Genomic DNA, 20,612 nt, shown 5'->3' with positions numbered 1-20,612 from the left:
TACAGCATTTGGGTAAGAGCTTCGAGGAAAAGTCTGCAATGTCAGGTATGTCATTCAGGCTTTCCTCCTTTCAACGTGAGAATGCCCTTACACTTTGGCATTTCTATTTTATAGGACCGAGACTGGACCAGCAGATTGTTTTAACTCAACCTTTTAATGACCTTGGTAGGCAATAATAAAAAAAAAATCCACTACTGACTCCACTTTGTCATCTTAGTCACACTTTAAAGGAGGCTTCCGACTTAGCAAGTCACCACAAGTCAAACTTGATCAAAGAATTATCTCCCACAGAAAGCCACTTTTTCCACATGCTTTGCTCCCAGTTAAGAACTATAGGAATAAGTTGAACATGCGCAACCATTACCAGGAGTGCCTCTGAACATGATCTGAGGAACTAATACGGGCTACCTGCCCACTTGAGCTTTTGGGATTTGCGATCCTGAAAGGCTGGAGACTAGCTTCCCATCATTCCCAGGAATGTATCCACTGGCATTGATCTCACTCAGCCTAAGAGCACTCCAGACACACCCTACAGCATTCAAAGAGCTTAACACTCTTCTCCACAAAACCCTTACAAGATTCATTAAGTGAGACAACCTCAGAGACAGTAGCCCTTTATAGGAACAGCACAGCCAGCATTTCCCAAATCAGAAGTATTACATTTTACAAGTGGAGTCACAAGCCCTACAGATTCAATTGTTAGAAAGAAACCATAAACCAAGTGCAATTAGGCAGGGTCAGAAACAGCGATGCAGGAAAGGCTGTTTTAGGCAATTACATAATTAGTGGTCACTTCCAGACAAGAACACAGCCCAGCTTACCACTTAGTCTTCTCACTAAACCGTCTGTTCAGTAGCTGTTAAGCTCATGCAATCGGAGGAAAGTTGTCTTCAAAGCTGACAACATAAATGAGACTTTATCCAATGTGCGCTTGGTAAAGAGAAGTAGCTAAAATACTTAGCAGTAGTTCCTACGAGAACTTTCAAGCCCTGTTATCTTCTGTATTCAGTATGCAGACTACCCCAACCCATAAAAAAAGAAACGATAGTACTTTATTAAAATACTAAATTTTATTTCTTCCACGTACATTTAGTCTCCCCACCATTTCCATTTGTCTGACCACCACCACCACCATGCCTTATCAAAACATTCCATACATACTTAAAATGAAGCTGAGGGTGGAGTCCCATCTTTAAAAACTAAACAGGCATTTTGGACAACACATTCTTGGCAAGGTAATCTGGATGACATTTATCAGACACTGTAGGGAAAGCTCTTTCAGCATTTGTAAAAAGGACAGCCAAATAATGGTTACAGAAATAAGACGGCAGATTTTAATGAACTGTTTAAACTGTTTTCTTTTCTTACAGAGTCTGTCTCCACTGCCAGAGAGCTTGAATGACCTGGAAGTGTACACAAAGAGTTAGAAATTGAAATCTAGTTTTCCAATTATTTTCAGTTTACTATCTCCATTTACTCCACAAAATACTCTGGCATTAAGTCACAATAAAAAAAATACATTCTTTTTCAGAGAAAATGAGGTTTAAAGCAACGTTAGGTCCTTCTGTTATAAGACTGTTATTCACAGTAAGTCACAATAATAAGAATTCAGTGAAGGTAAGTGAGAGGATGGGTGTGGACCAGCTAGGCAAATATTGGCTGAACTCTGCCTACCCTGACTAATGTCAGACTAACTCCAGTAGCTGAGGCTAGCTGCTTTTAAACATTCTTTCAAGAACCTATCAATTTGTCTATCAGACAAGTTTACTCTGAACCACTGAAGGAAGCAGGAAAGCATAAGGAATTCTGTCACTGGAAGAAAGCTTTAACTTACAGGAATTTTGATAGGGAAATCTAAGACATATTTTAACCTAGTACATGTTGAGTAATAACTAATTCAGAAACTTGCTTCCTGATACCACCTTTTGGCTTGCCCTCTTACAAGAGTTCAGTTGACTTTGGGAGAAAGAGCGGCAAGAAAGCCGTAATTTCACTTGCAAAACAGTTCCCCCTCCCAGACACCCTCCCCAACAAAAGAAGGCTGAACCAGCAGACTAGCCTAGGTGGCCAAATTCAGCAGCAAGGAAAACCACAGCTCATTTCCTTAGCCAATATGGTGCCAAAAGGAAAATTCTGTGGGTTTAGTAAGCAAGAGATAATTTACCAACCATATAAAAGCTGGAAAAATGTAATAAAATATTAGCTTTCTCATCTTAGCCAACTAAACCCTTAAAACCGTTCCCATTTATTTAATTTGAAGTATTGTTTGTGGTTTGCAACCCTTTGAAACAGTCTAAAGCTTGTAAAGATTAAGAAGTGGAAAAGAATCCCTGTGTTAGGTTAGAAACGTTTTTTTGGATTTTATCAAGCTCCAATAAATTCAGTTACCTTCTGGTCCTCCGTCCTGAAACAATTCTTAACATAGTTGGCAAATTTGGGTTCCAGCTTAGGAAGGGAAGAACCCTATTTTGAAAAAAGCAAACTTTAGTGTATGCAGGCCATTAAATGACTCCAATAAAAAAGCTTATGAAGCTTAAATTCTTTGCAACATAAGTGGAATTTTACTGAACTCACCTTGCCACATCCAGTCTGCTACCAAACCATTTTAAACATCTCTCTACAAGTGTGCAGATATTTACCACACCAGCGAGGGCCTCCATACTGAAATGGCTTTACAAGCAACTCTGCTCATGCTCAAAAAACATAATAGCATGCATTCATCGCTTAACCTTGTTTGTAGTCACCCCCCATATGCTATTCGGTTAAATTAGCACTAAATCCATATTTATGGCTTTCCTACCATGGTATGTCGCTTCAGACATCGTCTTTCAGCAAGTTTTCTACTACAGCTCTCTAAAGAAAAATTTAACTAATCTCCCACTCACGGTGCCCTATTTTAAGGCTCATTTTGGTATACGTCCTTCCTGAATCTGACAAGCATGGATGCTTTTCCATTAGCTTTTTGACACCAACTTAAGTTCACTCCCTAACACAGGGGTTCCATTTTAATATTATCACACTTTCTCTGGCAATTCACACAATTTTTAAGCTGTTAACTTGCCGGCTGTCAGCTAAAAGAGCTATTGTATATGGCAATGCACAAACATTTTGCCTCAACCAGATACGGTCTAGCACGATCAGAAACACTAAATTAAGCTGTCTGCCACTGCTTCTACATATTTCTGCTTACACAGCATTTCCCAGTTAAAACCGTTTCCAGCAACTAGAAAGTGTATCCTACTGAAGCCACTTGCCAATTCTCATTATCCATCTGCATGCTGCATTCTTCCCTCCACAGGGACATCTCTGCCTACTGTGAACAACTAAGTCACTTTTGCTTACAACGCAGAGGCAACGCTAATCACTGCTCCTTTATGAGTCATGCAAAACCATCCCTAGCATCCACTTGTTCCAAGAGGTTAGTCTGACCTAGGTAGAATGCTACCATCCATCGCTGTCAGGTCCACAATTCAGGGATACATAATTTGATCCTGGTGAAGTATACCACAGGTTCACTACACATCCTTAGAGCCATTCTGTCATATTTTGCCTTCATAGGCTAGAACTGTCTTGAAACATTAAGCAGCAGAGCACAAGATAATCCTAACTCTTTAGGAGACTTAATTGCCGGTGTAAGGGGGAAACAGCCACCTGAGGCTGAATTCAAAAACCCAGAGCTCCTCATAAAATTGCCATCGACATAGGCTTTACGTTTATCCAAAAATAAGTCTCCAGAAAAGAATCAATTCAGTCACCAAAACTCCTCTGAATCACCAAAAGGCACCTGATCTACAAGCAGTCTTGAATTAGTAAAAAAAATTCTAGAACATATGTAGTGTCAATGTCAGCTTCTCATTACCAGCTGTTCTGTAGTACAGGTGTGCATCTATTGAACTGCACCCCTAGTTAGCATGCACGTACCCAAAAACTTGGCTAATGGGAGAAAAAATACTACCACCTCTATACCTTCACCCAACCAGCCCACATGCAGAGCATTTCACTAAAATGCAATTTTTGACACTTAAGCAGTAGCTAAGGAGAATAATACATAACCTTGAAATGCCAGTTAAAGCTGACAGCAGTCAAAAGCCAAGAGGTCATTATTTGACCTTCAAAAGACGAAACACCCAAAGGGAGACTGAATTGACCTCAAATCTCCAATCCAGAAAGCAACTGCTTTTAGGATTTCATTGATTCACAAAGGATATCACAAGCACTTATCTCCCCCTGCTGGAAGTTACAGAGCCTTACAAGTTCCCAAAGTTGCTCCTTTTAGACCAACCAACTCCAGGCAAGAAGAGTCGCCTGCTTTAGTCTGGCTGCCTAAGCACGTATACTATTTAGATACCTCTAGAATAAACACTATACCCACGTTTGCTGGCTTTATTGTTGCTTTTTTGTTTAAACTCAGTAGAAACGGTTAGCTTAATATATCAGTAACCATCACTACTGGAGAAACAAAAATCTTAAGAGAAAATTCATTGCAGAAAGGTGTGCAACTTGAAGGCCACATATACCCAAGAACATCAGCACAGCAGCCCCCACTGAGGTGGGTGTTCTCTTGACCCTTTGGCTGGCATCTCATGAACAAAGAGGTTTCCGTTTGTCCCAGAGTTTGTATTTCTCAAAGTTTCAACACTGATATAGTCTGACAATTGGACAGTGACGTGTAACTATTTCTTAATAACATCCAATCCTTCTGATCTGCAAAAGTAAAAAATATCAAAACTGACCAAACTGCAGTTTCAAAAAAACTCACCTTATCTATGGACGCTTGCATTTTTGCTTTAATCTCCTCTAATGACAGAGGGACTTTTGGTGTTTTTGGAGTTAGGGATTTTTCTTTCTTGGAATCTGGAGTCTGAAACAATTATATGTTTTGTTAGAAACTTGCATATACACAAAGCTGCTCGGTTTGCAGGATTTAAGTTTTCTAGAAACAAGAACCTTAAAACCTAGTAGAATTTACACCTGATAAAGGAACAGGCTATTATGCAGATACATCGGGTACTTTTCAAAGTCATAAAAGTTAAAAGTTGTGCTCCCAACACAGAACTTATGAAAAATATTCTGTTCTTGACCTTGTCCAAGTTTGGAATTCGTAACTACAGTTAGCATAGCAAGTATCTGATGCTTCTGGGTAGATGTTTCCCCAGCTCTTTCCCAAACAGAAATGAAACTGAAAATAGCCCAAACAAATCAGTCTAATCCAGTGTTCCACAGCTGCTGCCATGTAGGCCAGTCATGCTTTAAAAAAACAAGGTATAACTCTACATTGCTTTTGAGAGGCTATCCTCCCATCCATCCCACACTAATTTCTGTATGCAACCTTCCACGCATATATGTTAATCTACGTGCAAGGGAAAGCTGCATAAGGAAGCTTGGCCCAACTGCAAAGGAGTTCAACATGAAAATTGTTAAGTTCTCAGAAGGATCACACTCCTGGATCTGCGTCGTCATAAAGGCACAAAACTAGCAGTGCTGCGACAAGGCAGGTAGCAGGAAACATAACTCAGATCTGATCCTCAGCAAGGATCAGACTCCCTTGTCAGTCTTGAGTCTTCTGTTTTACTACAGTGAGAGTATGTATCAACTATGCAAAAATTATAAAGACGCTAGTGATCACCAGGGACAGCCTGGGAACAGCCAAAATTTGATAGAGGGAGGAGTACTACCAAAGAGCTTCACAGCAGAACATTAAGCAACGACATGACACTCATTCATGCTTCTCCCTATCATGCTTTCTACACACATTCAAAAAACTTAATAGTAACTTTAAATAATGTACTAACTACTATGCAAGACAGTCCACACTGGAATTAACATTAGCTTTACCTCATTTGCATTCACTCACTTTTGATTTAGATGCGGGTGTGGACGGCTTAGAATCTTTTCCATTTTGCTTCGCTTTCTGCATATTTTTTCCAGAAGATTCACGGGCAGGCTGAAAATAAAGCACTTAAGTTCATTTGCCATAAAAAAAACTGTTACCAATGAGAAGTTCATTAACATAATAATGAAGACTTGGTGACAAATACATATTATTTAATCTGGAACAAAGCAGCGTAAATCAATGTGTCTATTTAAGTAAAAAGCATGTATGCTACAAGAACTCAAATGACTTTTTAATTCTAGTTGACACTGCAAGTTCAAGATCCAATTCAGTGCTAGCTATTTGAAACATCATAACCTTGGTCTTTAGCATTTCCTGCAGAAGCACTGTCTGGCAAATGCGTGGACAATGCCATATGCAGATTCAAGAACTGATTCGTGTATTCCTATATAAATCAAAAAGAGCATTTCATTCAACCCCACTACATTTGAATACATGGTGAGACATCTGCACTTGGGGCTAATAGCTTTAACAGGTCTTAAACTATTGTGCACTTTCGACCTACGGAAATGCATTAGGACACAATAGCCTTTAGTGGAGTACAATATTAAGTATTCATTTCTAGACAGCAGACACGTAAATATAAACTCAAGACAACGTAAGCAACTAAGAGATTACTCCCAGCCTCCTCTATCTCTACTACAGTTGCCAAATTGTCTTCAGTTTATTTTGCCACTAGATGGCACTCAAGGACTCAAAATTACATTGCTGAAGACCTTCACCAGCACACAGAATCATCAACATGGAAAAACACAATCAACATATCTTACTTATCTGAGCAGGCTTTGTTTGCTCTCCAGCACCTATACGTGAATCTGACTATTGCACATGCATATACCCAGGTAGTAAAAGAGCACCCAGCCACCCCTCACCTTTCTACTGAAGTAAATATGATCTAAATGTGTATACATGCTGAAGTGTTCTAATGTCCTATTACAATTTTCTTCATATAAAACTAAGCTAAATCAGAAGCATCCCATTCACAGATTCCAAATAGCAGTGCTCAAAGCCATTATCATTATCAAAGAACTATCTGCCTGATTACTGTCTCCCCTTACACAATCTCAAGATATCCAGCCCACTAGAAAACAAAACTCTGCACAAAGAGCAGGAAACTTCAACTAGTTCCTGCACAGTGATGGAGTCAGGAGGTCAAACCTAGACCTGTATCTCACTGTTGCAAACCCAGCACCTCTTCGCCCCCAACCAGGGGTCTTACCTTAGAAAGATCACTCAAGCAATTAAAGAATTGGAGGTGCTAGCACTTACTCTTCCTGCCTGGATAAACTGAGCCCCAGGTAGCATGTCTAACCAGTGTTATCACTCACTACCTTTCAAGGTCATCAAACAGGCTTTTTAATTCTTCACGGGTCAAATGAAGGGTGTCTAAGTTCAAATGTTAAATATATAGGCCACTTACTTTCTTTATTGGAGTTTTCATTTCTTCCTCATCTTCATCCAAGTCATCCTCATCACTACAAGTAAAAGGCAGTCACTCACCACAGCTCACTCTTGGCATAGCCAATCCCCTTATTCACTAAAAATTCATCTTGCTTTTGCAATAAAATTTTATTAGTGAAGGAAGGCAAGTAAGCTTTCCAGCTCTGCCTCCTAGACTGTTTTAACAGACAGCAAGCTAATTATAGGTCAAATCCCCTCACTTACTAGCAAAGTAGTAAAATGTAACTAACCCCTTCCATTTTAAGGCTGAAAGCATGTATCTTAGGACTTAAGAACTGCATTTGGAAACTTTAGCTTGACACAACCCCAACTACCCCTAAAGAAGAAATTCTAAATCTATTTAAAGTTACTGAACTACATGAAGTTAAATCCCACTCCATGTAAGATACATAAAAAACCACTCATTTCTTAGAGTTACAATTTAGCTTACAGCGTGGGGATAAGCTTGAGCTAATTCTGCACTTTTGCAGCTAAGGAATTTCCTGGCATGATATCCAGTTATGTCATACATAATTCATGTTCTGAAACAATTATCCTTATAATGGTATTTCAAAACACACTATCAAAACGAAAATACATACTCATCATCATCATCCTCATCTTCATCATCATCGTCATCATCTTCTGACAATTTTGCTTTTTTCTAACAAAAAGAGTCTGGTAAGTGTCAATATCACTTCATTTGTTCATATACAGCAACCTCGACCCAAAATAGTTTGTAGCATGCATACAAGATGGCCTTCCACCCATATAGCTAAAAAAAATCAAATATTACACACACAATTCACTGGTCACCATTTTGGTGTGAGTTTGCCCAATTTCCTCTGCCTTTTGAACAAAGGCCAAATTAACACTTCATCAATTAACACTGACAAATACACAAGAACTGACTGTGGCCTGGCATATCTGAAGTTACAGGTTAAGTCAGGTAAGACAGATAATACCACCTCTGCGTATGCACAGAAGCCTAAAAAACCAAGTTTGCCAAAACTAAGATTTCACCTGGTGTAGAAAAGCCACATTTATCTGCTTCTACAACTAAGGCTAACGCTGAAGAGACACTAATTTAACACATCAGACTCTATACAAATGTTCCACTGTTTTCCAAAATACGAGCCTGAAACAGAGAGCGCTGGGATCCACCTCATGTTATCATCTGTGCGCTCCACCAACAGCCACCAAGTCAACAGCTGCCAATCCATTCACACAGTGGATGGTATCTAAGCAATCAAACCCTTCCTTCCACAGCAGTGCTCGTCTGCACTCAGACTCTCGCATGTAACTGTATCAAAATCCGCACACGTGCAGTCACTGCACGCACTCTACCACCACTGCTGTTATGAGACAGTTTCCCACAATAAAAGCAGGCTTCCATTTTTGTATCAGTGCCTTTAGGAAAGCTCTGGAAGCTATCTGCACTCAGGAACTACATCTGCATAATTAAGCACTTGCCAAGACCTAAGTACAGAATAATCTTTCCCCAGAGGTCAGTAAACCCTCTTTTATCTAAATCACTGCAAGCCATGTAACCGCTTATGCCCAAGCGGCATTAATACCAAACCCGAAAGAAAAAGGCAGACAAGTTGATGTTAAAAAAGTATACCTGTGGCGTTTTAGCTCCCCCTCCACTTGCTGGTCTCTTTGTTGAAGTGTTTACAATTTTTGTATCATCTTCCTCATCATCTGATTCTGGTTCTTCCTCTAAGGCTGGTAAAATAAGAGAACGTACCAAAAGTTTCCTTAACAGTAGTGAAAATAAGATACTAGCAAGGGACAGACAAGAGAAGAGCATCACCCAGAGCTAAAAAGGTAAGGTTCCCTTGAGTTACTGGAATTCAAGTATGAGAAAGTCTCCTATTAGCAATTTAACCATGGAGGTCAGGTGGTTTTCCAATTGACTTTATGCAGATGCTACAAAACCTAAATCCACAATGGACAAATAGCCACCCACATGCTACGTGTAACATCCCTCTCAGAAAAGCAGCCCTGGAAAGATGAGAACCAAGCTTTCTCCATTTTAAAGGATATATGTTAAAGAACCTCTCAACAGGAAAAAAAAATTCACTTCAAAAGCAACTCTGTGTACAGAAAACATATTTCACAGGCAGTCTTCTCAAAATCCAACAGATGAAGTAAAAAGCTCGTGGCGGGGGGGGGATTAACACTCATTTTTAAGGAGAAAAATTACAACTAGAAATTAGAAGGCTGACAAAGTCCCCTTCCTCCCATAAAACAAGAGACAAGAAAGGGTATGCAAGCATTTCTCTGAACTCCCTTGTCCTCCAGGTATCTCACGTCTCTGATGACAGGGAAGTAAAGATTCAGAAGACCAATATTAGAAAAAGCATCGCTCCTGTCACTGGATACATCATTTAAGAAGTTCCGTTCATGCCGACAGGTGGTGAGACCATAAGGCTCTACCTCACAGCATTCCAGACACTAGTGCAGGACAGTTTCCAACACTCACACCTTAAGCATGCCAAATAGTTTTATCAGCTGTAATATGCATATTTATTCTAGGCATATCGAAAAGGTGTTTTACCTTGTAAATCAATGAACTTCAGTTTGGAAAAAAATCAGCAGATAAATACATACCTACAAGATGTTGACCACTGACATAAACAGGCCCTGAACCACATTTCAACCTCAAGACGACTGGTGGTGTAATCTCAAAGCCACCTAATGAAACCTGAAGAAAAAAGCATTTTAATTTATTCAAATATTAAGGGCAAAGTGTGCTTAACAGACAATGCATTCAAATGAAACCAAGAGCTCCAACATTTGGAGATTTCAGGGCTAACGCAACTTGTAACAAGCCTCAGTCTAACAGAGTATTCCAGAAACATTCGTGGAGTCCATTCAGGGTTATCAAAGAGCCACAATAGTGGTCTACTACACTCATGGCATATGGTAATAGGCCAGACCAACCCATGTTTCTACATATCCCTGTAGCAATGCAGATTTGAACAATATCCACTGGACCTTACACTTCCACTCGCACAGCTTTGTGGGGTACACTGAGTCAAACTCTTTAGTTACACTCCTGATGGCAGGAACGAACACTAGCGTGACCTTAAATTCAAGAGAAGGTGGCAGTCATCTTTACAGTCTCTTGAGAGCTTGGGATCTGAGAATGGAACTAGATTTTCTCATACCAGGCTCAAAGGAGGCAACACAGGCTACAGATGCATCTGCTTGCAAATGCATACATGCATTTGAATTCAAGTTCCAAATTGCCTCCAATGACTACTAATAGGTCTACCAGGTGCAAAAAATGTATCTGTACCTAGCTCTTCTTTGCATTTGCACCCCTGCCAACGTTGACCTGTTTAGTCAACCACAAGCTTTTCTAATCTGCCTTTCTGACCCGAGATCCAATCTGTGCTAGATTTTTTGCAAGCACATGTCCTTACCGTAGGCTGCACTGACATTTTCAGCGATGCCAGTATTACTTTAATAGGGTTGCCTTCATAGTCCAGTGCTTCTGCTTCTACGACATGTAACTCATCTTTGGCTCCAGCCCCCAAAGTAACCTGTAAAGTAAGCAACAGAGCACGTTTTGAGACTCTTCAAACATTCTGAAGTCTTTTAAAAAACATTCATTGCTCTGCGCCTCTTAAGGCTGAACTCTGTATTTCTGGCTGCTAATGGTTCACCTACACCCCTCCCCACCCGAGCCTACAACACTGGTATTTAAAAGATCGGCTTGGCGATTTCACTGCACTACTCCATCAAAACAAAGTAGACATTTTGCTACTGCCTTATTGCATTCAAGTGAGTCAGTGACAAGTCCAGTCAGCACCAGAGCCACCCCAAGGGAAGAAGCACAGATACATGGCTAGAGGAAGGGAAACAACTGCCATCACTACTACAGAATCACCACCTTCATCTTTCCCCTTCCTGCCATGTTTCATCTCCAAATGGCTTCAACATCACTCACACTACAAACTTTGTTCACTTGAACTGATCTTTAATGAGCAGTTGAGTCTTACTGCTCCCGAGTTCAGTGTCATAATTTAAGCCTTCAGTGCCATAATTTACGCCTGAGCCTTCTGTGGTAAGTGACAAGTTAGGCACTTCATGAGATTCAAAAATCCTAGCTGCAGGGAGGAAAGAGTGTCAGACATGAGGCAGGCCTGAAATTCCAGTTCTCTAAAGCTCCGGCATCTGAGTCAGGGTTACACAAGAGAGATGTGAAGACCAAGAATTCCCTTTTTCAAGTACTACAGTTATTCCTGAAAAGTGAAGAAGGTTCACTGCTTCCTTTTCAAATGTCCCTGAAAAGAAAGCTTCCCACCCTCCGTGGGAGATGTGGGTGTGAACACTTCAGGGAGACAGCAGCAGAGATATCAAGTTCCCATTCTCTGCCCAAGAGCTATGTTTTAGGCAAGCTTCAGTGATCCGGACAAGGCACATTCAACTGCATACTGGGAAAGAGATGGGATTCCCTACTCTTGGCAAGTTTTGTCACCGTGAATTGAAAGAGTAAGAGGTGAAATTGCTACTCTCCTCTCTCAAACGGGTCAGCAACCATACGCTGCACCACTTCGACTTCTTGTCCTGGTGGGTAGTCCCAGGAGCTAAGAACACTTGCCCAAACTGCCTCTGCCCCCTCCATTACTCCTATCACTTGCACAAGATCTCGAGCAATATGTACTATTCATTTATTTAGCAATGACCAATGCAGCATGTCTAGCAAGTATCCATTCACGTGCTTGAACTTTTATAACAGCGAACACCATGCTAGCAATAAAGAGGTAATAGAGTGGATGGTCACCATTTCATGTTCACAGCTGTCATTAAGACCAGGCATTTAAGAAAACCATCACATGCCACTTTCTACCTCCACATACATCAATCCTCCTCCTCTTTCACTTTTATCCTTTTTTCTATCTCATACCAAGCCCCCTGCCACACTTGCGTAACTGACAGGTATGCATCTTTATTCATCTAGTTTTATCAAGTTCATAGAGCACAGTCACCAAGTATTCACTAGCTTCATACCTGAGCTTCCAAAAACTCCTTGCTCTGCTTACCATGTCAATTTTTCTTTGTTTCTAGCTATGTCCAATCCTTTCAGAAATTCCCAGTTTGTCACATGTTATTTCAACTTTCTTGTCTCTCCGACAGGTTACCTCCCTTTGACTTTAAAAGGCAGTTTTCTGAATTAGACCTTTTCTCTCACAACCTCAAAAACTAAGTACTGATGCTGTAAGTCCATCAATTTGCCTCATCCTCCATGAAGAGGTCACAGCAACCGGAAGAGACGGTAATTTTCAAAACTAGGAACTTTGGATAAGCCCACACAACTGAGGTTATCATTCAGTGGCTCATTTCATGTGTGCTACAAACAGGCAGGCATGAGAACAATCCACATCGACTTGCCCTACCCATACTTTACAGTATTCTTCCCTCAAGAGAGATTCTAAAAGGCCATTAAGTACAAAGTGGTCACCGTCAAGTCCAGATTGTGTTTTTCATAAACTGCAAGGACTCTATAAACATAGTTCACACAATACTACAATATTCAAATTAACATCATAAGTGTTATGTATTACTTTGAATGAGTTTTAACTCAGGCAGCCATTGTTATCCTGGACTCCTGTAGGAAGCACTCTAGAATCCTAAAATTCACTTATTTAGAAGTGTCATCAAGACATCTCTCTACATTAAATGCGACTGCAATGTAATGTGATTAAATACACATGCTATTAAATGCTGGACTAAAGTACACAGATGTGACAACGTTTAAATCCCTTCCCTGTGAAGTTGTGTCACGTTTGTGCTAACCAAAACAGAAGTCGCATGCTTAGCCCAGAGTAGAGAAGTGCAGTGTCCTTCTTGCTGGGACAGCAGAAAGAACTAAGGACATATTTAAGAACTCTCAATATGCACACCTTGATTTCAAGGAGTATCCTGTTCAGTGAGCAGCTGCTCTGTCTGATTAAATGTATGAATCAAAGACAGTGTTTCCCATAACATCCTTAAAAAGAGGACAACACTACCAAAAAACGTATCAGAACATAAAAGCCTTTTCCCCTCCAAATTAGATGCAACATTAGCTGCTGATTGGGGGAAAAAGGCACTGGTATTATAATGCTTGGGGAACACAAAGAAAAAGTTTTCAAAGTAAAGTTTCCCCAGTCCGCACCCATCTGTGAAAAATATAAATCCAATCCCTGCTTTTGCTCCTGCAGCATCTAAACCGTTGCACCAGAGATACCAGAAGACATAGGCCTGCCCTCATCCCTTTTAGCAAATTTACTGACCTATTGTGAACTCATTTTTTTTAAAGAACTTTTTTTTTAAAACCTGGTGTCACTTGCTATAAGCCATGAAACAACAATAGAGAATTTTCAAGGTAAAACGGGATGTTCAGTTCCTAATAAGAGGTTATCTAGCAAACTGACTCAAAACACTTGCAAATGCCAGACAGAACAGATGTTTAAGGAACAAATTTACATGTTACAAAAGCTCACTTTTCATAACGTAGCATATTATTACTCAAAAAACAAAATTCAAGCTTGCACCTTAAAAAGTAGATAATACTTGCCGTTCTCAAAGATAACTGATGCTCATTTTCTTCATCATCTACCTTGAACTGATACTCCTTGTCTGCTTTAAGCTCACAGCCTGTAAAAAAAAAAAATCATTAAGTTGCAAGCAAACTATTGTTTTCAGGAACAGGTACTTGCTAGCCACTTGTTACTTAGAAGTGTAATGCTTTCTGCTTTATGGTGCTGCATTTGCATAGAAAACCAACCCCACTGCATGCGTGCAAAGAAACTCAAGAGAAACGCGTAGGGAGGGGAAAACCCCAGGCGAGTCCCGGCCCATGGCCTACCACGCAGCTCCTACCCGCAGCGTCAGCCATTACACTTCGTCCAAGACCAGCCGCTACAAAACCAGCGGCTTCCAGCGCCGCTGCGCACTGCCCGCGCTGCCGCCGGCCATGTGCCACCCCCGGCGAGGCGAGGCGTGGGGCGGGCGGGTCGGCCGGCTTCCCCTCGGGCCGGCAGCGGGCAAGGCGGCCCGCCGCCCTCCACGTGCTCCACCTCCCGCCGCGCCGCCATGTGCTCGGGCCGCCCGCCGGCTCCGCGCCGCCCGCAACGCAACGTGCCCGCGTCCCGAAAGGGACGAGCGGCCGGGCGAGCGGCGACCGGGCCGGGCGGCGGGGGCGCGGGCCAACAAAAGCCAGCCCCCGCCAGGCCGCCGCCGCCACGTGCCAGCGGCCCGCCACGTGGGGCGCGCGCGCCGGCCGAACGCGCGGCTAACGGACGCCGGCGCGCGGCTAACGGACGCGCGGCCAACGGACGCCGGCGCGCGGCCCACCGAGGCCGGCGCCCCCCCCACGGTGTTTCCCCCCCCCCCCCGCGGCGACCGCCGAGGGCCGCAGCAGGCCCGCGGCTCCCATCGGGCCTCGCCGCCGCTGCCAGCCCGCCCCCCCTCCCCCCGCCGCCGCCGCCCACCCGGCCCAGGCGGGGAGCGGAGGCCTAAGGGAGCGGATGGCGGCCGTCAGGGGCCGGGGCCGGGCGAGGAGGGGAGAGCGGGGCGCCGCGGGGGCCGTTACCGAAGAGAAAGGTCTGCGGGCGCAGGGGGCCCATGCTCTCCATGTCCATGGCGCTGTCCTCCATCTTCTCGGGCCTGCTCGGGCGGGAGGCGCGGGGGCGGGATGCGGTGCTGCGGGCGGACGCGCACTAAAGGAAGCCGCGCGCCCGCCCACTCCCAGATATAGCCCGCGCGCTCTCGCGAGAGCGCCGCGCCGCGCCCCGCCCCTCCCCGCCGCCGCCGCCGCCCCACTGCGCAGGCGCCGCGCGGCGTTGGGGGGAGGGGGGGGCGGGCGCCCGCGCGCGCGGCCGGCGGGCGGGCTGGGCGGGGGGCTGCGGCGGTCACAAAATGGTGGCGGGGCCGAGGCGGCCGGCGGGTGAGGCGTTGGCCTGCGAACGAAACCTGCCGTCGCCAACGAGGCAGCCGCGCGGTGGCTCGCGTAGCTCCCTGCCGGCCTTCGTACCCGCGTAGGCGGGGGCTGCCGCGCGCCGGCCGCGCAGCCGGGGCCAGGCGGCGGCGGCAGTGTGCGGGGAGCTCCGCCGGGGCCGGCATTTGATGGGATAAAAGCATATAGCCTCACATCGCCCGGGTGTCTGCAGTGACTGAAACGTGTAATACATAACAGCAGTATTCATAAAGGCAGAAAACGAAACAACGAAGAATCGACATGGTTATTTTACAGCGGCGCTTACATGCCAAAATGTGGCGTTCACCTTCTTCCTTAGCCTCCCGCAAAGCTCGCCCCCTCTTTGAAAAACGGTATATATCTACAGCACGTACGCAGTCAGCTTATTTTGGGATGCAAGGTCTCATATTCTGGTGCAGAATACAATTTGTTTTCCAAATGTGAGGTTACTTAAGCCACAGGCTTCCCAGGATAAAGGCCCCGACAGTCACGTTAACATTAAAACTGCTTGGGGAAACTAAGGTTTTGTCAGGTGGATTGCCACAGGATAACTAAAATAACAGTAAGAATGAAATCAGCTTCTGTGTGGAAAAAAAAAAAAGGTACAAGCGTAGATAGTCGTGCTTTTTACCCTGTGACTGAGGATGGGAGATTTGGGCCCTGGGAGGTCACTGTGAGCACCCTCTTCTAGAATCAGAATGGTTTAGTTGGGAAGAGACCTCTGGCATCATCTGGTCCAACACCCTGCTCAACGCAGCACCCCCAAGTCACGTTAAGGGAGGGCTAGTTTGCTACGGTGCAGTAACTAACAAATGCTAGCTACAGCTGATTTGGAAATGCTGATACAAGTAAAAATTATGGGGTTTTTTTTCTGTTTCTCTTCTCAATTTCCTACCAGCTCTTACTCTTTATTTAAATACATGGTGGCACAGTTGTAGGATGTGACAATTAAGGGCTTTTAAGCAAAACCAGAGAAACTAACAGTCATTTTTATTTCTCTTTCTTCTTTTGCATCCTACAGTAGAAACATTGGTTAATTTGCAAACTGTGCATCATATATAGACAGAGAAATAACACACTGGTGGATGTCAAGTCAAAACAAAGTTTTGCCCTGTTTTGAGCCTGGTTTCAGCTCCTACGAAAGCTCTGTGAGCATTCCTGAGTTGCATAACAGGTTTATTGTTCCAGTGGAACATGTATGTGGATATTGTGGGTATGGGACCAGAATCATCTCTCCAGACACTAAGTTCGTGTCAGAAAAAAAAGAACTGTATCAGGGCAAAGACTTTAAGCCAGATGCATCTGTTAATGGGGAACTCATGCTGGGAACAGGGAAGAGGTGACAGGAGCATGGACACTTCTATAACAGGTGTGGGGCACTGCATTTTGCTTCGGCCCATATTCTGCGTTCCTCTTGATGTATTCTTTTTCACAAGTAGTTTTTCCTTCCCTGCTGCATCTTTGTTTCCTAAGAGTTCACTGGCCCACGCAGCTCATTGTACCCTACAGTCGCGTTTGCCACGTGCAACAGTGTTCGCCTCTGAATGTGCCACGGGACACACCATGAACGCTCCTGAGGCAACTGCAGGTAACAGTTAAGAGAACGTAAGTGCGCCCGATCAACATATCTCATTACACGGACATGGAAATGCAGAATTATCTAACATATCACTGATCTGGTACAAGTAAGACTTAATTAGTTAAGTTTGGTACAAGTAAGACTTAATTAGTTAGGTTTGCATCTGTTTTCTATTACAATGCCAAATTTAAGAGCTTGAGAGACATTTTTAACATCAGGAGGGAAAGGATGAAGACAAGTGTTTGAAAACATAAACACCAGGGAGATGCTTTGCTCTGTATGAATGTAAGATAAGGGCAGTCCACAGTTGTGTCTAATCTTATAATTTTGTTTAAGCGTTCATTAGGAGATAGATGGTGAATGAAAACAGGGAAGGTTCTCCACGAGGAGGCACAGTTTCTTTAAATTGGTAACAAAGCCAAAGAAAAGGTGTTGAAGGAGCATAAATCCTCAGGGAGGTGGAGAAAGATTTCAAGGACAATACAGTCTTTTCCCTGTCATTTCTAAGTTCGTGGCTTGGTATTAGAAGGAAGTAGCCTTCTTCGTGGCCTCTGCTACCATGGCACAGCAGACTGAAGAACTGCCACGCCGAAGATGCAGTGTTGCCACTCTTGAGTTTTTACTAGGAGTAATAATTTTGGGCGTAAAGCTCCCATTATCAGCATCCTGAGATTAAAGCCAGGAGGTGAATTCCAAACAGAGAGACAGCCCTCACGACGGTACGGAAAAACTCTAATCTTAAAAAGGGCCCAAGTATCAAAAGATAAACAGAACAAGCTGTCTGTGGACAGAAGAACTGATGCAGGTTGCTTTCCTAGGGACTTGTGTTTCCCAGCTGGTGTCTGATAAGGTGGCATCTCCCCCAGAAACTTCCTGATTAGGGCACTTCAAACCACTCTGTACTGTGTGGTTTCTCTAGTGTCTAGAGATGAACTCACTTTTTTCTGCAGGTCCAAAAAAAGACCGTTTCCCTCACCTGTGCTCAGCCAGCCGTTTGTATGGAACTTGCAGGAATCTGAGACCTCTGGCATTCAGCTGAACGTGGCTCAAACAGCACACCCGAGTCAGTTTTCGGGATAAGAACAGAGCGATCACAAAAGCATCACGGACAATCCTTCCAATTTACTCCTCTTAAAATCTCCTTAGGAAACGAGAGAGGGAACAGTGCTTATTTCATTTTCTGACCTTTAGTTTGGTTCATTTCTTATTATCTTTTAGAAGCAATTAATTCTAAGGGTGGACTTTAACGTAGGAAGAGTGGCAGTTTGGCAGTCCCGGATAGGGAAGGTGCAGGCATCTGCGAAGCAGCAGAGGCAGAAAAGCTCATCGAGTGTGGCAGCTGGTATCACTGGCAGAGCACAGGCATCACTATTTGATCAGCTGTTTCAGCCAAGAGGAGCTGTACTGACACAGATAAGACGTTTGTTTGATTTGGCTTGAAAATCGGAACCGGTATCAAAATTTAAAACGTAGTTTTGGCCCGATCTCAATGGCAAACAGACTGGAGTGGACGGGTGAATAACGCACAGCGACAGCAAAAGAGGCTGCAGCCGTTTGCACGTGCGCTTACCTGATGTAGTGCCAACGGCGGTACCCGACTGCTTGTGCAAACCAGCTGGAAACCTGCTGGGCGCAGCACTCGGCAGCTCGCAGGGCAGCCCGCGCTCGCAGGCCTCCACCCCGTCCTGTCGAAGGCGAACGGCGCAGCCACGGCAGCCCTTGCGCGGACAGAGTCGCTTTTAATTCAATTACAGTTTTCCATTACCAAGGAAATAAATGTGGGAGGAAACAAAGAACAGACACAGAGAGGCAAAACAAGGGTAGGAAGTGGAAGATAGATGCTTTCTGCGTCCCGTTTGGCTCCATAGGGCTTTACAAGGATTGTCATATATCATGACATTTATTATTTCTGTCATGTACTACGACGAGAAGTCCATTACAATATCGATCATTTCACTCTGCTTGAGTCTGCACTATGTGATACTCAGCGTAGCTGAAAAGTGATTTAGAAATAGCTGTACAGGGAGGACTGAGGCAGAAATCGGAGTCAACGTAGTTACCCTTAATAAAATCCTCTTTTTAGTAACCTTTTAGGAAATGGCATTGTAAACCGTGTTACAGCCACAGGACAGTTGCACAGCCAAGCAGTCAGAAGTTACAGGCAGAATTAAGATTTCTTATGCAGCCTTAACTGACACCCTGACATAACGATACAACCTTCAGCTATATTGCCACATACTCCCTTCACAGGATGCTTCCTCCTTTCAGTAGCTAGTAATTTCTGCCCCTGGAAAACTCAGGGCCAAATTTCTAAAAGGCATCAAAGCCCTTGCCCTTCCTTGAAATCAAGAAGCAGAATGCACTTTGAAACTTGAAAATCCAAATCTTTCAACTTAACCTGAAACAACTACCGGCTAGTTATAATAATCAGGTTGGGGCAAAAAGGGGTTGCACAAGGAAAGCCCAAGATAGTTATCGTTAGTATGACAGTATTTTTAGTTTGCTTTAAATGATTGTTACTACTGCCAGCACCTCGGCATCCTCTTCATTTAATTTTGGAGCGCTACAAGTTCTTTTGCAGACACTCTGCAACTTGCGTTAAAGAGCACTAAAACTAAAATTTTGCATAAAATACAGGTTCTGTAAAAACAAGCTAAAATTAAGGCTGATGAAGCATTTTGTTGTGTTTTTGAAAGAGTACAATGGTTGCACTGCTTTGTTTTTTAAAAATCAGATTCTCCTTACCTTCAGTAACAGGTAAACCAGTGTATTCCGCGACTACCAATCTTCTCCCTCTCATGAGTAGCGCACCAACCCTCCTAGGATGACAGTAAGCGATCAGAAGCAAATTCTCCACGTAGAGTGCTTGCTGTCGCAGTCAGTTATTGAGCAGCTCACCTTGCCCTGTACCCGGCGTGGAAGGAAACACGGTACCTGGCAGCAGGACTGGAGCGTTGCCCGCTGGAAGCAGTATCGGCAAGAGCAGTATCCTCTAAGCTGTCGGAGCATGTCAGGGCATCAGCCCAAACCGTGCCTTAAACACTGACGTGTGCTACAAGCGGGAGCTGCCTTGCCCCGCAGGGTTGCTCTGGGAAGACTTATGCCTCAGGGTTATAATTTCCCTCTACTTGCAGGTGGTTTTGCAGCCGGTTTGGGGCAAATAAATCAGACGGAAGACCATCCTTATCTGATGGCTTTCTTACCTGCAGTCTTCTTTTCACCTCTGATCCTGCTATGAGTGGCCACTGGAAGTTCTCTTCATCGTCCTTGTTTAATATACTGTCCGTTCTTTAATACACCGTTCGTATGATGGCCATTTACTATACTGCTCCATCTCCTGCCTTGCCTGTAAAACATCAGATGTACAGAGCGGTGTGACGGCCTGCACCAGAAGATCCTTCGGCATTGGAGGAAGTTGCGTACTGGGAGGAAAGCCAAGGGAGGCTGATGACTAGATCTACATGCCAATGACAGAGCACGCTGATACTGCTCCATCTCTTCTGTAGTCATGTGTATAGCTTTTAAGGCATCCTTCTCATCATGTTAAGACCCTATTTCAGAGTTTCATCCCTAAGCAGGAGGAATGATAGACAACCCAGGATGTCCACAAAGGAAGGCACTCGGGATTGTATAGTGATAGGAAACTGAATTATACATACAATTTACACCAGGTGTTAGCACTGCAACAGTAAAACTTGAGACAGCTTGAAGTTTGTTGGGTAATT

At 43.7% G+C, this 20,612-nt stretch overlaps 1 protein-coding gene across 1 annotated transcript; it reads right to left on the bottom strand.

The window, feature by feature from the left end:
* Positions 1–1,048: 1,048 nt before the first annotated feature.
* On the bottom strand, positions 1,049–15,147 carry NPM1 (nucleophosmin 1). Its single transcript, XM_068959184.1, has 11 exons — positions 14,925–15,147; positions 13,908–13,987; positions 10,768–10,887; positions 9,950–10,043; positions 8,958–9,061; positions 7,936–7,997; positions 7,314–7,368; positions 5,855–5,944; positions 4,760–4,861; positions 2,389–2,463; positions 1,049–1,403 (listed from the first exon to the last, which is right to left on the bottom strand). Exons 1-11 carry the CDS (start codon positions 14,986–14,988, stop codon positions 1,365–1,367), a joined length of 885 nt encoding a protein of 294 aa, XP_068815285.1. The 5' UTR covers positions 14,989–15,147; the 3' UTR covers positions 1,049–1,364.
* Positions 15,148–20,612: the final 5,465 nt, after the last annotated feature.

Source organism: Struthio camelus, chromosome 13 (genome assembly GCF_040807025.1).
Source record: "Struthio camelus isolate bStrCam1 chromosome 13, bStrCam1.hap1, whole genome shotgun sequence".
NCBI lineage: Eukaryota > Metazoa > Chordata > Aves > Struthioniformes > Struthionidae > Struthio > Struthio camelus.
This window is presented reverse-complemented; position numbering and strand designations above follow the sequence as displayed.

Coding starts and splice junctions, on each gene's coding strand:
- NPM1 (XM_068959184.1), bottom strand. CDS start 14,988: ATGGAGGACAGCGCCATGGACATGGAGAGCATGGGCCCCCTGCGCCCG. Junction 10,044..10,767: donor AAATGTCAGTGCAGCCTACG/GTAAGGACATGT, acceptor TTTTTTCTTCAG/GTTTCATTAGGTGGCTTTGA. Junction 7,369..7,935: donor GATGAGGATGATGATGATGA/GTATGTATTTTC, acceptor TTTTACTTGTAG/TGATGAGGATGACTTGGATG.